This window comes from Lipotes vexillifer, unplaced genomic scaffold, assembly GCF_000442215.2.
Source record: "Lipotes vexillifer unplaced genomic scaffold, Lipotes_vexillifer_v1.1 scaffold916, whole genome shotgun sequence".
Lineage (NCBI taxonomy): Eukaryota > Metazoa > Chordata > Mammalia > Artiodactyla > Lipotidae > Lipotes > Lipotes vexillifer.
In genome coordinates this window covers 3,523,915-3,542,403 of record NW_006798383.1, presented here as the reverse complement: position 1 = coordinate 3,542,403, position 18,489 = coordinate 3,523,915, and the positions used below count along the sequence as shown (strand labels likewise).

At 39.4% G+C, this 18,489-nt stretch overlaps 1 protein-coding gene across 2 annotated transcripts in view; it reads left to right on the top strand.

Moving 5' to 3' along the window:
* The window catches only part of PCGF6 (polycomb group ring finger 6), a 28,380-nt gene extending 20,382 nt beyond the window's left edge, over positions 1–7,998 (top strand). For both annotated transcript variants that reach the window (XM_007470426.1, XM_007470425.1), the window contains 2 exons: positions 4,254–4,340; positions 7,942–7,998. In XM_007470426.1, coding sequence (XP_007470488.1) covers positions 4,254–4,340; positions 7,942–7,998 — 144 coding nt within the window. The remainder of the gene's footprint in view (positions 1–4,253; positions 4,341–7,941) is intronic.
* Positions 7,999–18,489: the final 10,491 nt, after the last annotated feature.

Below are 18,489 nucleotides of genomic sequence, written 5' to 3'. Positions count from 1 at the left end.
AGGAATGAATGACTACTAGGGGACTGTTAAATGATAAAATACCTTTAAAAGTATTATTTATTTGTGGCAGATTAAAATAAAGAAGGAAGACAGTTCTGAAAGATAAAAAAAATGTAGACATGTGTTCTTAAGAGATTTAAGTTAATTCAAATGAGAAATCAATAATTATCTAAGTAGATTTCTTTCACATAAGAGAGCCCAGTGCCTCTGGATCACCATGGTTGATTTAATGGTGTTTTGCATTTATTGCTGTCTTATTGTATCTTGTTTTTTAATAACTCTTGTGTTCCTTTGTACATTATTTGACCTTCAGACCTTATTTTGCTTTTTTGAAATGATTACCACATTGATCACTACATATTCTCTATATAAAAGATGTGGTAGTAGATTTTGTTGTTAATCCTACCATAATTAATTCCATCTTAAAAGATAGGTTTTTTTTAAAAATAAATTTATTTATTTGGCTGAGTTGGGTCTTCGTTGCTGCGCAGGCTTTCTCTAGTTGAGGCGAGCAGGGGCTGCTCTTTGTTTTTTTTGTTTGTTTGTTTGTTTTTTGCGGTACGTGGGCCTCTCACTGTTGTGGCCTCTCCCGTTGCGGAGCACAGGCTCCAGACGCGCAGACTCAGCGGCCATGGCTCACGGGCCCAACCGCTCCGCGGCATGTGGGATCTTCCCGGACCGGGGCACGAACCCGTATCCCCTGCATCGGCAGGCACTGCGCCATCAGGGAAGCCCATGGGGCTGCTCTTTGTTGCAGTGCGCTGGCTTTCTCATTGTGGTGGCTTCTCATTGCAGAGCACAGGCTCTAGGCGTGCGGGCCTCAGTAGTTGAGGCTTACGGGCTCTAGGGCGCAGGCTCAGTAGTTGGGGCGCACGAGCTTGGTTGCTCCGTGGCTTGTGGGATCTTCCCGGAGCACGACTTGAACCCGTGTCTCCTGCATTGGCAGGCAGATTCTTAACCGCTGCACCACCAGTGAAGCCCAGGTTCCTTTTTTCATTATTTATTTAGTATATGACCTTAACCCTATCATTGAATTATTTCCAAATCATTTTTCAGAGACTCTAACATGTCATATGGTGTATCCCTACCATTCATTTACTATCTGTTGGTACTAAATTGAGCATCTATGTGCTTGGCCTCCAGTACAAAGATGAGACGGAAAATGCCACCAGGTGACTCCGTGTTGTGTGGGAAAGATATAAAAGTAAACAATGAATGACAATAGGATATGATGAGTGCCACAAGAGCACAGAGTGAATGATTTAACTCTGGAGAGGTCAAAGAAAGGATTTGAAGAATGGATTTTTTTTTGCCAGACAGACAAAGAAAAAAGAACTTTCTATCAAAGAAAAGTATGTATGAACAAAGAGGAATGGGTGTGGCACTGGCTCAATCAGTGAAAAATCCTGTCCTGAAAGCTTTAGTGTGATCTTGCTTTTAAAAAGATAAGGGTTTTTCTTCCCTTAAGACTATCTTCACATTACCATTTCTGCTCTGAGATTCAGAAATATCGTAGTTATTCTTCCTAACTAAGACTTAATACTCCAAAGGGTAGAAAGATTAAGCAGAAAAGAGTTAACAAAGCAGACCTGAGGCTGCTGCCTTTAGGAGGGCTGGCTTACAAGGTTGGCCCTTGCCTAGCATCTAGGAAGTTGGATTATAAAAAGTTCCCTGTGCTAATATGAAAAGTTACCTAACTATTAAGGGTGTTTCCCTGTACCTAGACTGTACAAACAATGGGTCTATGATGAATACCTGCTTTGCTTCTGGGAGTCTGGAATTTGGTAGTTGCTAGGCAGAGAATGCCAACATGACCATCCCTCAATAAAAACCCTAAACTCTGAGCCTCAAATGGGCTTCCCTGGGCAGAAACACTGCACAAATTGACTGCATTTCCACTGCTAGAGAAAAGAGTGTGTGGGTGTTATCTCCTCTTGGACTGGGAGGGAAGAGCATAGGAAGCCTGTGCGTGGATTTCTCCAGACTCTACCTACATCTTTTTACCTTACTGATGATCTGACTGTGTATCCTTGCTGTGTTGCTGTAATTACTCATAGCTGTGATCATGCTGAGTCCTGTGAGTCCTTCTAGCAAATTATCAAATATGTGGGTCATGTTTGTGGCACCCTCAGAGATGTGATTCTGTTTGAATGAACTAATTTATGAAGAATTTACAGTCAAGTAACTTAAAAATCAGCGTGTAAAATGAGAAGTAGTTAAATGTTTATCAGGAGGATAGAGATACAGTTTATGATATATTCATAAAATGGAACACTATGCAGCTATTAAACACAGAGAGCTAACTGTGCATTCCAAGAGATTCCGTAGTATATTAAGTTTTTGTTGTTTGTGTCTGTGTGTGTTTTAAAAATATGTAGAACAAAATATGTGACATGATCCCATTTCTAGAAAAACAAAACCACAATCCCCACATGCACACATTGCATCTAGGAGCATATGCATCAAACTGTTAGTAAATGGCTAACCTCTGGGGGGTAAGATTAAGTTGAAAAGAAAATTGTAGTAACCAAATCATAAATGTATACCATGTGGTGAAGCCCACTAAGAATGGTGATCTCTGGATAGTCGGATACTTAATAAAAACATAATGTTAGTTTCCAAGTTCTTTCATTTTTCATGGACCTAAGTTCTGTGCACAAGATCTGCTATTATTGCTTTCAAGTCCTTTTGCAGGCAAGTATTGCTTTGCCAACTTTAAAACTGGTAAGCATAAAACAAAAGTTGTTACTAATCGGAGATTATTCATTGTGAGATACCACAGGGCTTGACTAACTGACCTATGGACCAAATCTAACCTGCCATCTTTTTATGAATTATGTTGTATTGGAACAGCCATACTATGGCTGCTTTCATGCTACAGTGACAGAATTGAGCACATGTGACAGTGATCCTGAGTCCCACAAGCCTAAAATGTTTATTATCTAGCTCTTTGTAGAAAGTTTGCCAACCCCTGACATGCACTTATCTTTGGAGAAAGATAGACCTGGGGACAGACCTGGGTTCCGATCTGAACTTTGCTACTTACTAGTTTTGTGACCTTAGGAAAGTTTAATGTCTTTACTTCTTAGCGTCCTATCTGTAAAATGGGAATTACAATACCTAGCTCATGGGAATGTGAAAATGAGATGAGGTAACATATGTCAAATATATAGTGTAACAAATGCTGTGCATAGAGGCTGCTCAGTTAAATGCAACTGCTTTTACTATTCTTACCCAACCATGCTGAAGGTTTTAGGGAAACTAACATGTTGGCAGTGCATAGGATTTTTAGAGTAAACGGAATTTGAAGGTCGGAAATCTGGTTAGGAGACGGTTTCAGTGGTTTAAGCCTAAGAGCAGCAGTTGAAAGAATGATATGAACTTAAAAGGCATGGTGAAGAAGGAAGCAACAGGACTTGGTAACTGCATGTGAGAAGAAAGGAAAAGGAGAAATAGGAGTTAGAGCTGATATTTTGGTTTGGAGCAAAGAGAAATCTCATGCTATAAGCTAAATAGGGACATTAGGAGGGGGAGCCTGTTAAGTGATATGTATTAAATAAGATGTTGAGGACCTGTTCCCATTTTAAGGCAACGGGAAAGGAGTACTCAGTGAAAGAGAATATAAGGATTTGCATTTCTGTTTCTAGCAAGTGCGTATACTGGAATCATATTACAATATAGTATATAACTGTACAACCATATCGTTCTTTCTAGAGCATTCTATATAAAAGTAGATTTATCTTAGAGCTTTGACCTTACTAAAAGGGCTGAAAAGACCTTGTTAAGATTGTTCCATCTGTAAAACAGTTCCCTTATTGTGTACTTTATGTCAGTAGTAGACTTTCCACCGTTGGAAAATGAGATATTCCTCATTAAGAAAATTATTCAAATAACTAAAGATTGCCTTTTTAAGCATTATGAGCCCTATTAATCATTGTGTCATGAAACTTTTTAAAATAATAGACTTTTCTCGGCCTTCTTGTGCTGAACATATCAAATATGATTTAACTTGTTCTCAGAGATTCAAGGAAATCATTTTGAATGTCTGTTGTAGTGTTGTTTGTCCTGCTATGTCCTTTAATGCTCCTTCCATTTTACTTTATTTGTAAAAAGTTTCTAAAATCTTTCTTGATAGTGTTTAATCAGTCTAAAATAGCAAAGTCTAGTCTAAAAATAATTATGTTGATCTTCCTCATTTTGTCATATGGTTTTCTGAAGCAGGAAAGCAAACTTATACTCTTATTTGCCTGTAGGTAGATATCATCTGTGGTGATCACTTGTTAGAGCGCTATCAAACTCTAAGGGAAATTCGACGTGCAATAGGTGATGCAGCAATGCAGGTAGGTCTTAGACTTTACCGTATTTATGCCTAATGGACAAGTTATTTAATGAAAGAAAAATGTTGCATGTTATCAGTAAAGTTTTAAGAAATATTCTATAATTTTCTTGAAATTATCTGGACTGTAAATAATAAAGCTAATGTTTATTGAATGCTTACTGTGTGTCAGGCATTCTTCTAAATGATTTGTATCGATTAGCTTTCTTATTCCCTCATAGTTTTATGAGGCAGATATTCTTTTTTCCCCAATTTTAAAGATAAGGAAACCAAGGTACAGAGAGGACATGTAACTTGCCCACAGTGAGTGAGTGAGTGAGTGAACCAGGGCTCAAACTGCAGGCAGTTTGATTCTAGAGGCCTTTTTTTCTTTTTTCTCTGTCCAGTATTGCAGTTGAGCTTTGAAGACTACTGGGCAAATGTATCTTCAAGGACATTTCTTTAAGAAAAATTTGTAGAGACTCATTAGGCTATAGAGATTTACATACCATTCCTTGCTCAATTGGTAAGAAGCCATGGTAACCGTTTTGATGTTTTAATTAGCCTATAATGTGAGTGGGAATATAATATGAAATCTGGTCAGGATACATGAAAAGCAAGATAAGACTTACAATTTTAATGAAGAGAAAGATCCAGTTACTCCTGGAACTTTACCCTCTAATTCTAAAATCCGTTGGTGGATCATATAGATGAGGAAACTGGTGTAGGGAGATTAAGTAACTTGCCCAAGGTCACTTGGCTAGTTAGTGGTAGAATCAAGGTTCACCTATTAAAAAATTTGAGCTTAAAGCTTAGAATCTTAACAAAAGGGTAGCTGAATACTTATTTGGGTGATTATTTGATTATTCTTACATGTTTTTAGAAATAGAGCACCATACCAATTGTCTACATTTTGGTAACAAATAATTCAAAAGATTCTTCATAAAATACAAAAGCAAAATTGTTTCTTGGCTAAGTAAAGCATACTTAGAGATATAAACAAAACATTTCTTAAAATTTTTATAAGGTCAAACTTCAGAAATCTTAGAAAATGATTGTCTTTTTTTAAAAAAATAAATTTATTTATTTATTTTTGGCTGCGTTGGGTCTTTGTTGCTGCACACGGGCTTTCTGTAGTTGCGGCGAGCGGGGGCTACTCTTCATTACCTTGCGCTGGCTTCTCTTGTTGCGGAGCATGGGCTCTAGGTGCTCAGGCTTCTGTAGTTGTGGCACGTGGGCTCAGTAGTTGTGGCTCATGGGCTCTAGAGCGCAGGCTCAGTAGTGGTGGCGCACGGGCTCAGTTGCTCCACAGCATGTGGGATCTTCCCGAACCAGGGCTCAAACCTGCGTCCCCTGCATTGGCAGGCGGATTCTTAACCACTGTGCCACCAGGGAAATCCTGATTGTCTTTTTAAAAGTTAAGCTTGATTAGAAATGTAAGAATCTAGGAGTAAAATTGAAAAGTCAGTGGAGTGGGTAGAAAATATGACTTCAATTCAAAAAGTATTTACGGAGCACTATTCTAGGCATGGGGAGATTCAGAGATGAGCAAGTCCCAGAACTTAAATAACCTGAAATATAATTAGTTAAAGTCCTCATTGATAACAATGTGTCATGTAATCTCAGGACCTCTTAGCTAAATGAATAACATATCTCTGCAGTGGGAAAGCTAGAAGGTAGCAAGTGAGGGAGAGAATGGTAGGAGCTGAGATCTGAGCAGTTGGAATAAAACCATGCAGGACTTTATAGGCTGTAGTATGAACTTTGGATTTTAATTGAGTGGAAACTACTGATTGGAGAGATTTGAGCCAAGGACAGAAGAGACATAAGCTGACTTACCTTTTAGAAGATTCACTCTGGTTGGATAGTTTAAGAAGACCATGAATGGAGATATCTAAATATAAAATATAAATAATATTTATATATTTCCATATATTTATATGGAATATAAACATAATAGACATAGATTTAAATTTGAATTATAAGGAATTATCTCATTTCATAAAATGCGATTTTATACATGTATTGAAGTTTTGAGATTTTGAAACAGCTTGTAATTGTGAAATATAGCTATATGCAAAAAAATTGACATTATGTAAAATGTAATTTTTATTCATGTAAAAATGTTAATAGGATCCTTCTGTGTGTGTTAGAATACAAATTCATTTACTTTGATTAGACTAGTTAGTCTAGAACAGGTCTGATGGTCCGTGGGCCAAACATGGTATGGGACTTATACTTTGTTTGCTTATTCTAATTTTTGAGTTTAAATTCCTTTAGCTAAGCATCTGCTCTCTGGTTTACCACTGGTCTCAACATACCCTATTAGACTACATACGTGATTCACATATTCATTTATGTTACTTTTCTGGCCTTTGTGGGCATTTGAATTGGTGAACCCCTTTCTAGAATTCTGGTGAGTTTTCACCGAACTTGCCAGTAACAGAAGCCAGATTGCAGTGAGTTGAATAGTGAATGAGAAATGAGGAAGTGGAGCCATGAAAAAGCTTAATAAAGAAGAAAGAGAGAGCGATAGCTAGCGAAGGGTTGGAAATGCAAGGCGTGCATGCCACCACTCCCTCTATATGTTGCTCAAAGTAGGCCCATTGCCCATGGCATACTTCCCCAGTGAGCCTTCCTTTTAAGCTAGTTTTCCAGTTCATAGTAGATTAGAAATAACACCTTAAAAAGCACACTTTTAAGCAGCCTTGGTGAGAGCACAAAGAATTAAGACCTGATATCAAGAGAGGAGACATAAAAAGACTCAGAAACAAGGTATCTGGAGTCATTTACTGTCAGGTTAAGTTTCCCACGGCCCGAGAGGACATCACTGTGTTACAGCACAGTGTAGTTACTGTTCATAATGATGACTCTGGATATCAAAGAAAGGGTAAATTGTATTGAACAGACTTCAAGGAGGAAGTAAAATGTATGATACATTAAATGGGTAAGAGTTCCAAAATTTTCTCACTTGTTTTAGTTGTAAGCTGCATTTATGTAGGAAATAAATGTTTTATTTTCTTATCAGATCCATGATACTTTATGATAATTGAGTCTTTTTTAGAGAAGTCCAGTGCTTGGGTGATATATTAAGTAATCTGTGCAGAATGAAATGTGTATCTTTTAGTTCTTTTTGAAGAACTGTTTTGCCATAAACAACCGTGACTAACTGTGGATACCTGGTAGTTTCAGAATTTTCTTCTGAGAGTCATTAGAAAGGCACATTAACAGGGAGTGTTTAGTAATGAAGTGAGTGAACAAGCAAGTTTATTTATCTTGGACCCTTTATTCTCTTTAAATCAAAGAATTTCACATTAGTGTCGGGTTATGAAAAATAAACTATCTTTTTTTTTTTTTGTGGTACGTGGGCCTCTCACTGTTGTGGCCTCTCCCATTGCGGAGCACAGGCTCCGGACACACAGGCTCAGCGGCCATGGCTCACAGGCCCAGCCGCTCAGCGGCATGCAGGACCTTCCCCGACCGGGGCACGAACCCGTGTCCCCTGCATCGGCAGGCGGACTCTCAACCGCTGCGCCACCAGGGAAGCCCCAGAATAAACTATCTTTGACTTGATCATTTACGTAACTGATTTTTAAATAACTGCAGAACACTTTTTTTCTTTTCAGGATGGTCTGCTGGTCCTTCATTATGGACTTGTGGTTTCTCCTTTGAAAATTACTTGAAGATTCTAAGGGTATTATGAGGAGGGAAACAAAATAAGGAGACTTATGCAGGATTGCATCTCACCAAAGATTTCCACGAAATGTGTAATTGCTATCACTTTGTGCTGTTTGAGACATAACTTATCTATTTTCAGCACCAAGAATCATAGGATTTATAATTACAACTTGGTATTATAGAATGCATCTGTTTTACTAGAGACTATATATAAAAAGCATCCACAGCTCAGGGGGAAATTTTTAAAGCAATGAATTTTTATGATTTCAAATACTTTGACATTGATTTTGTTTCCTAATCTTTGAGGTAAATCAGTTACTGTTTTTGTTTTTGTCTTCATTGAGCCATACCCCTTTCAAGTTCGTGGTTAGGATTCTGCTCTCTGAATGGCATCAGTTGGTCAGTCATCCTTTCGGAAAAGAAGTGTGCTTTTGAACTGAAGATTTAAAGCCAGTCTTTGTTAAATTACAGAATGTACCTCTTAGACAAAGACCAAAACTATGGGCCACTTTTGTATGTTGCCATCTTATTTAGAACTTGTAACTTTTTTTTTCAACCAGCAACACTACTAAAGAGATATTATTCACTTCTAAAAGGGATGGATTATAATTTTTCTGTGTGAAGAGACTGTCTCCTGTAGGGTTTATGGCCCGTACCATAAGCCTTCAGTGTAATAAAGACTCCTTTAACATACCTTACAACAAGGGGTGCCTCTTTGCAACAGTATTTTTATTTTTTGAATGTTAGTTTGATTAACATTCATTTTGAGTACGTAATGTGATTGTCAGTACCTTGTAATGGCACTGCTTTTGAAAGTAATTTAAAAATTGGAGTGAATTTGAGAAGTTTACAGAATACTTGTTCATTGTTTCCTCAGTAAGTCAGTTTAATGTTCATTTTCGCATTACTTTGTCACTGGGATAAAGAATACGGGTGTTTGAGAGCTCACTCACTTGCATGCAAATATTTCAGTTTTAAAGACTATTTTGCCTAAAATTATCATTGTGATGCTTTCTAAAAGAAATATTTTGTAGACCTTATTTCACTGCAAAATTTCCAAGTCTGCATAAAAACTATTACAATTGGAGAAAGATTGGCAATGTTTTATAAAGAATTTGTGAATTGTGTATAAATCTCTTCTAACATTTAATACAATTTTTTTAATAAAAATTTATTTTAACCTATTTTGAAATGTTTGTGTTTATTGTGGAATTTTAAAAAATAACCAAAACTCTTTAAGAGACGACATAGCCAGATCAAAGTTAAACTGTGCCATCAAAATAGATATTTTATAAACATCTTTACCTTCACTGGTTATACTAGATGCCTTTATTTGACAATGGACAGAATAGCAACTATGGAGCTCATTGCCTCTTAAATGTTTCTTGCACAAATTGCTTACTATTTTTATTCTTGTCCCATGTTAACATCTGTGTTGGGGATCCCCAAGACCACTCTCAGGTTTAATGGTTCACAAGAAGGACTCATGGGACCCAGAAAGCTATTATACTCTTGGTTATAGTTTATTACCGTGAAAGAATACAAATTAAAATCAGCAATGGGAAAAGATGTATAGGGTAGAGTCCAGGAGAAACCAGGCACGAGCTGCCATTTGTCCTCTCCCAGTGGAGATGCAGGGAGAGTGTTTAATTCTCCCAACAGTGATGTGTGACATGTGTGAAGTGTTGCCAACCAGGGGAGCTCACCTGAGCCCTAGAGTCCAGAGTTTTTATTGGAGTCAGTCACATAGGCATGCAGCATTGATACCGCAGCACCCTCCCAGTAGTCAAACTGATATGGCATGTCCCAGAGCCACAGGTGTACAAAAATAGGCATTCACCATAAATCACATTGTAGCATAAACTATCTGGTGCAGCCCACGGTCTCAGGCATACAAAGACAGGATATTCTGAGGGCTCAGAAGTTAAGATTTATAGTAACATGGGGAAACTTTTTTTAAGTAGAATATTAAATGTAATTATTTGATAAACATTTCTGCAATAAAGAAGTCAAAAGAATATCACTTGTATGGGCAACACTAAAGGGAGGTGGTCTACCTTCAAGGAACTTGCAGCCTGTGGGTTATACACATCTCTCAGAATTTTAAAGGGCAGATACTGGTAAATACTGTAAGAGTCACAAAGAGCTCCACACTTCCTTTTTTTCCTCCCTCCTGGACTTGACCTCCAAGAATCCCAAAGAATGAATTTATATCTGGTTATTTTTATTTGACTTGTTACTACCAGACAGTAAACTAAGTAAGAATGCTGATTGACTGGCTTAAAAATCTGTACTTCCAAAGCCAATGTGACCTTGGCTAACATCAACAGAAATACAGTTTTAGATCAAGGGAGTTGATACGTTTAATCTCCAATGCATCTTGTATCCAGTTCTGGGTAGCATACCTCAAGGATACTGACAGATGGGAAGGCAGTGGGATAGGGAACAGTCAGAGGGAGAGACTCAGAAACAAAAAAAGAGCAAGCATTGAGCAATTGCTTCTATGTTGGAGAAGCAAAAAACTTAGCGGTGAAAGGCAATACATGATAGCTGTCTTCAAATAACCAGAGGGTCAAAGACTTAGATGAGGGCAAAAGCACAAGCAAGAACAGACAAATGCCCTGTCTTGTTGCCTTGAGTTAGCCTTACTGCCATCACCAGCAGCATGCATTTACTTTAGTTAAGATCAAATTTTTTTCAAGAGGGATTTTTGCTAGGAACATAAGCAGAAACAACTAAATACCCAAATCTGCACAAGTGAGACTATATGAAGTGCAGACTCCAGAGCCTAACTTCAATGGCTAGAGAAAGATTTGTTTGGTTGGTACATCTTGCAGGTCCCTCTGTTTTTGTTTAAGCCCTCTCTGAGCAAAGATGCCCAGAGGGCTGGGCTGTGGTAATAGTAGTTCGGCAGAACGTGCGCTTGGCAGGTTTCTCAGTTCCTCCCTAAATGCCATCCCAATCTTTTCTCTCTGGTGTCATCATTTCCTCTGACCTTGGGCTTCACTGAGCTTCCCCTCTGCTTCCACTGCATTGCCCTTCCTTCCTGATTGAGTGAAATACATTCTTATCTAGTACCAAAGTCTACCCAAAGTATAATCTCAGTGATTCAATCCTAGATGAATATTCTTGTAGGATGACGGGGTCATAATTGCTTATTAGATATATGTGTGACTAATTAAAATTTTTTTCCCCTTTCAAGTTCTAATAGTTGCAACCTCTGGTGTATTTTGTTATCTTGGAAAGCCCTAGCAGTAGAGAAGATTCAAGCAGATGCTGGTTCTGAATGTTTATTTTTGCTGTCTTCAGCAGATCATGACCAAAGGGTAGGTCCTTATTTTTAACCTTTTTCAATATGTTGTTGTGTACATGAGTGTTATTTTTAGCCTCTCTTAAAAACTGGACAGATGAAATCTAAATTTTATTATCTATTGACATTAATAGTCCATTATAGTCCATAAATGAAATGCCATATCGATCTTCTGAAAGCTTGCCAAGTATTTACTTACATAAAATGGATATTATGGTTTGATCTTTACTGAATTTTGATTTCAGTTTGTTGGTGTCTATTGTTTTACAGAGGTTATAATTGTGATACTATTTTCATTTAAGTGAGAAAAGTTTTTTTCTTCTGTTTCTAAGAAAGTGTTCTCCCAAAAGAAAAGCTGGTTAAATAACATTTTATTTTTATTTATTTATTTTTTTCTTTTGCGGTACGCGGGCCTCTCACTGTTGTGGCCTCTCCCGCTGCGGAGCACAGGCTCCGGACGCACAGGCTCAGCGGCCACGGCTCACGGGCCCAGCCGCTCCACGGCACGCAGAATCCTCCCGGACCGGGGCACGAACCCGTGTCCTCTGCATCGGCAGGCGGACTCTCAACCACTGCGCCACCAGGAAGCCCTAAATAACATTTTAAATCAGAAGATGAAGAAGACAATGTTTGCCCGGAACAGATTTTACCACCCAAAAGACACAGAGGCAGTATTGCACACTGGTTAAGGACATGAATTGTGAAGCCAGACTCACAGCTTTGACTTCCAGCTTTGCTGTTTTCAAGCTGTGTGATCTTGAACATGTTATATAACTTCTCTGAGCTTTAGTTTTCCATATCTGTAAACTGGGACATGGTACCTAACTCAAAGACTTATGAGAATTAAGGCACTGAGAACAGTGGCTGGCATATAGTCTATTTTCAAATTCAAGTATGGTCCCTATATAGTCACTTCTTAGATTACTTTGCTGAGTTAGCTTCTAATGAATAAGTAGGTCCATTATTATTAAAAGATTGATGTTAAACCATCTTTTCCCTTTTTTCTTCCTTACATATTTTCTCTATTCATTTCCTTCTATTAATTACTGGGCGAGGGGTGGGGATACAGGCTCTGAAGTTGGACTTGAATTCTGCTTTCACCTTAATTCTAATCTTAACCTCTGCTGTTTCTACTTCACAGACTGGGTCAGTCCATGGACAATTTCAGTTGCCAGAAAGAAGTTCCTTTTGCTGAGCTTACATCTGGCTTAAGATAAAGATAAAAGATTGTCTAACCCTAAAGGACATCAAGAATTCTGTATGTCATGTATGAATCCTTATGCCAGGAAATCATGGGAGATGGAAGTTACCCCTTTCATTTATTCATACTTATGGCATAGCAGATAAATCTGAGTTAAATTTGTTTTAATAAGCCCTTCTAAGGAAAAATGCTTTTTTTGCCCTGTGTAATAATCAGCAATTAACTAGACCTGCTACTGATTGTATTCCAAAATTCCAGCCCTCATATTAATGATTTTGGTTACACTCTGCTGAGCATTCTCTAACCCCTAGGAGAACGTGATAAAACTGGAATGAAATGTCTCGGAACAGAGACCACTTGTCTCATCAGGGGAGAGAGTAGCCATGTGGTGATCTACAGTAATTAATCAATGAGGAAGGGAGCCTGGAGACCCTTCCAAGATCAATCTTCATTTTTCTTTGTAGCGTGAGCTTTCTCTATTTTGTTTTATTCAGAATCACTGAAGCGCTGTAGAAACATAATTCTTCAAATATCTGTGGTGTGACTCACTGTTTTATGACAATCCTGGTGTGTGTGGATGTGTGTGTATATTTCAAGGGATTGAAACAAAGAATTTATAAATTTTAGCTCGTCCCCACCCCCACCTAGTAAGCTTGTGAAATAGCATAAAACATGAGGACAACCAGGTCATCTTCTAGGAGATGGACAGAGGAGTAGAGAAGCCTTTTGATCTACATAGTAACCATTCCTTTCTCCCTTTAAGTGTATGTGTCAGGGGTTGGTAATGTAATAAAAACAGTCCTTTGTTTGGCTGGATTCACGAGCACTCACCCCATTTGCAAATGGCATAGCCATGTGAGATATTGGAAAATAGCAAAGGCATGGGTGACATCAATCTAACCTGTACATTAAATCTGAATATGCAGCAAAGCCAGTAATGTATTGTCTATAAAGCAAAATAAAATTTCACATAGGAGCTCTGGTTTAAGATCCTGCAAAGCTCCCCTCAGTTATTTCCATTTTAAATTAGTACCGTGCTTTCAGGTATGCCAGTTTATTTGGTTCTAAGAAACAAAATGTATTCTCATGATTTAGATGTTGCTTAAAAGCAACTTAGAGATTTCTGACGATATAATAATAAAAATAAAACTAGTTGGAAATCAGTGATCACTACTCATAAGCAAGCAACATTTCTATCTATTCTTTCTTTCGTTTACATCCAGGGAGATTTCTGGCTTTTTCTCCAGGCTCTGTTTTAAAATCAATACTACTCTTATTAGATCTGGCTTATGTGTTCCTAATGGAATTGCTTCTAACTGGGTTGACCCAGGTGGCTGTACATAATGGTCTCAGCTGGAGCAGAAGGTATGGTAGACTTCATAATTATATTTTTCTGATAATTTCATAAATCGTCTATCAATGGATTTTTAAAATTGAGGTGAATTTACATGACATAAAGTTAATCATTTTAAAGTGAATAATTCAGTGGCATTTAGTACATTCGCAGTGTTGTGTAGCTACCACCTCTATCTAGTTTCAAAACATTTCCATCATTCCACAGTAAAACCCCATCCCTGTACCCCTTTTTTCCAGCCCTAGCAACTACCAGTGTGCTTCCAGTTCTGATGGATTTTAAATACATTTCAAAAACTGTCTCATGTTTGCCTTTAGATTCATGAATGGTGGTTCTGGGCTCCCTGCTTATGTTCACAGGTAAGATCTAGAAGTTCATCCCCAGGACTTTGTGTAATTTGCATTATCTCTGGAGGTAAAATTTGGACTCTAGCTTCCAGACCATTGTTCAAATCTTGCCCCCCACTTTAGCCAGTACAGTAGAATGAATTATAAGTATCCTGGATTTATTACCCCTTGAGGAGTGGTCCCTTCTGTAATATTCCCTTATTTCTAGGCTCTTTGATACTGAGCTACAGAAGTCCTTTAAATTATTTTTCAAAACTCCTCTTTAAAAAATAGGTAAATAGGGCTTCCCTGGTGGCGCGGTGGTTGCGAGTCCGCCTGCCGATGCAGGGCACACGGGTTCGTGCCCCGGTCCGGGAAGATCCCACATGCCGCGGAGCGGCTGGGCCCGTGAGCCATGGCTGCTGAGTCTGCGCATCCGGAGCCTGTGCTCCGCAATGGGAGAGGCCACAACAGTGAGAGGCCCACGTACCGCAAAAAAAAAAAAAAAAAAAGGTAAATAGCCCCCAATTCTATATAACTTTTAGCAGGAGCAAGGGGAGACTCATGATTGGATGGGCCCAGAGCCCAGTTTTGGTCTGCCACCACCTTACTGCAATACAGGAAGGCAGTAGGCTCAGGCAGTCTGCAAAGTGTAGCAGTTTGCCTTTGGGACTTGGTGTTGCCAAGGATTTCTGGGGCAGAGAAACCTTAAGTGAAACCTGGTGAGGAAGGGGTGAAAAAGAAGATGAAAAGAAAGATTTTTATTCCCTCAAGTGAGTGGACTTTCTTTTACATAGAAAGACAATGAAGGAAAGAAAAGCAAGCATGGTAGAGTCAGAAGACCAGGGTTCAACTCCCTGCTCTGTTACTCACTATGTGGCATCAGACAAGGGTTTTAACCTTGTCATTCCAAGGATCTATTCCTTCATTTGTCAAATGGGTATACAAATACTACACCTAACGAGGGTTGTGAGGCTTAAATGAGATCATTCTATGTTTACTGCCTAGTACAGTGGCTGGCACATAGTAAGTAGGTACTGAATAAATAATAGCTGTTATTAATACATCTCAGGATGCAGAGGATCACATTGCCTAGTGACTCTGAAAGTCATATTGGATATCATTAATGTGCTTTGTGGACAGGCTTCCCCACAGTCTCACAGACTCACTTTGTTACCCTGTTCCATCATAACAGTTGATGTTGCTGCTTCCCTTTCCTTCTCCTCCCTGACTTATGAGTCTGAACACCATGTTTCCCTGTTACTATAATTGTTCTGATTTAATAATTTATCAACTCCATAATATGCTTTTTTTTCTTTAAATCACAGTGTTACTCCTGCCATTCTTTCTTTCTCTCTTTTTTTACCAATACACTTTTTTTTTTGGCTGCGTTGGGTCTTTGTTGCTGTGGGCGGGCTTTCTCTAGTTATGGCGAGCAGGGGCTACTCTTTGTTGTGGTGCGTGGGCTTCTCATTGTGGTGGCTTCCCTTGTCGCGGAGCACAGGCTCCAGGTGCGTGGGCTTCACTAGTTGTGGCATGAGGGCTCGGTAGTTGTGACTCGCGCGCTCTAGAGTGCAGGCTCAGTAGTTGTGGCACACGGGCTTAGTTGCTCTGTGGAATGTGGGATCTTCCCGGACCAGGGCTTGAACCTATGTCCCCTACATTGGCAGGCGGATTCTTAACCACTGGGCCACCAGGGAAGTCCCCCATAATATGCTTTTAATGTCTTTCTTTTACAAACGAGCTCATGGCAATTAGTGGCGACTCATTGAAAATAGGAGATACAAATGAGTCAGAGCCAGAAATTATATAAATTAATGAAAGGACTCTGGTCTTGCATAGAGAAGGATCTATTAACCATCTAGTACTATTCTTAGAAGCGGCAACCAACATCTACATTACAAACCCGTGTATTGATGAGACTGTTGTTCTTTTATAGGCCCTGAAAGATGTTTTGATTGCTACAAAACTCTCATTGTTAGTGTGCAACTAACATCTTTTTTCACTAGCAGTACCACTAATGTATCTTCAAGTGGCATGAAACTGCCCTTAGCCAGATGGACTAAGAATGACAGTATTGTTCAGGATTCAGCAAGCTCCAGCTTCAACCACTAGCACCAGCTGTGAATTGCATCCATATATCCCCTCATTTGCAGTCTCCATCCTGGAACCTGGCATGGCATTAGGGAATCTTAACTTGGTGTCCATGGACTCCTGGATACCCCAAGTAGATAGTCCTAAAGGAGTCACAAGTCCCTTGATCTTTACAGTTTTGTGTGTGTATTCTTTTTTGGGAAGAGGATCCATAGCTTTCTCCAAGGGGCGTTTAATCCCCAAAAAGGTTAAGGATAATTATAGTAGAGGAAAATTCTATTACTGCTGCCCATGTTCTACCTAGACATCTGGGTTCTGCAAAAGTATAGCCTCATTTTCAAAGAAGGAAAAGATTCTTATTATTTTGAAGAACTTTTTATCATGTGCCTTCTGCCAGTTCATTCTCAGAAATTTTCACCAAGTTAAGCTAGTTAAATTATTATCCAGAATGCGATTGGTTCAAGGTGGCAGAGTAGAAAGACGTGTGCTCACTTCCTCTTGTGAGAGCAACAGAATCACAACTGACTGCTGGGCAATCATCGACAGGAAGACACTGGAACTCACCAAGAAAGATACCCCACATCCAAAGACAAAGGAGAGGCTGCAATGACATGGTAGGAGGGGTGCAATCACAATAAAATCAAATCCCATGACTGCTGGGTGGGTGACTCACAAACTGGAGAACAATTATACCACGGAAGTCCACCCACTGGAGTGAAGGTTCTGAGCCCCATGTCAGGCTTCCCAACCTGGTGGTCCAGCAACAGGAGGAGGAATTCTCAGAGAATCAGACTTTGAAGGCTGGCAGGATTTGATTGCAGGACTTCAACGGGACTGGGGGAAACAGAGACTCCACTCTTGGAGGGCAAGCACAGAGTGGTGTGCGCATGAAGACCCAGGGAGGAGCTGTGACCCCATAGGAGACGGAGCCAGACCTACCTGATAGTGTTGGAGGGTTTCCTGCAGAGGCAGGGAGCGGCTGTGGCTCACTGTGGGGAGAGGGACACTGGTGGCAGAAGTTCTGGGAGGTGCTCCTTGGCATGAGCTCTCCCAGAGTCTGCCATTAGCCCCACCAAAGCACCTGTAGCCTCCAGTGCTGGGACACCTCAGGCCAAACAACCAACAGAGAGGGAACTCAGCCCCACCCATCAGCAAAAAAGTGGATTAAAGTTTTACTGAGCTCTGCCCACCAGAGCAACACCCAGCTCTACCCACCACCAGTCCCTCCCATCAGGAAGCTTGCACAAGCCTCTTAGATAGCTGCATCCACCAGAGGGCAAACAGCAGAAGCAAGAAGAACTACAATCCTGCAGCCTGTGGAACAAAAACCACATTCACAGAAAAACAGACAAAATGAAAAGGCAGAGGATGATGTACCAGATGAATGAACAAGATAAAACCCCAGAAAAACAATTAAATGAAGTGGAGATAGGCAATCTTCCAGAAAAAGAATTCAGAATAATGATAGTGAAGATGATCCAGGACCCTGGAAAAAGAATGGAGGCAAAGATCGAGAAGATACAAAAAATGTTTAATGAAGACCTATAAGAATTAAAGAACAAACAAACAGAGATGAACAATACAATAACTGAAATGAAAAATACACTAGAAGGAATCTATAGCAGAATAATTGAGGCAGAAGAACGGATAAGTGACCTGGAAGACAGAATGGTGGAATTCACTGCTGCAGAACAGAATAAAGAAAAAAGAATGAAAAGAAATGAAGACAGCCTTAGAGACCTCTGGGACAACATTAAATGCAACAGAATTCACATTATAGGGATCCCAGAAGGAGAAGAAAGACAGAAAGGACCAGAGAAAATATTTGAAGAGATTATAGTCAAAAACTTCCCTAACATGGGAAAGGAAATAGCCACCCAAGTCCAGGAAGCACAGAGAGTCCCAGGCAGAATAAAGCCAAGGAGAAACACACCGAGACACACAGAAATCAAATTGACAAAAATCAAAGACAAAGAAAAATTATTAAAAGCAAAAAGGGAAAAAACACAAATAACATACAAGGGAACTCCATAAGGTTAACAGCTGATTTCTCAGCAGAAACTCTACAAGCCAGAAGGGAGTGACATGATATATTTAAAGTGATGAAAGGGAAGAAACTACAACCAAGATGACTCTAACTGGCAAGGATTTCATTCAGATTCAATGGAGAAATCAAAAGCTTTACAGACAAGAAAAAGCTAAGAGAATTCA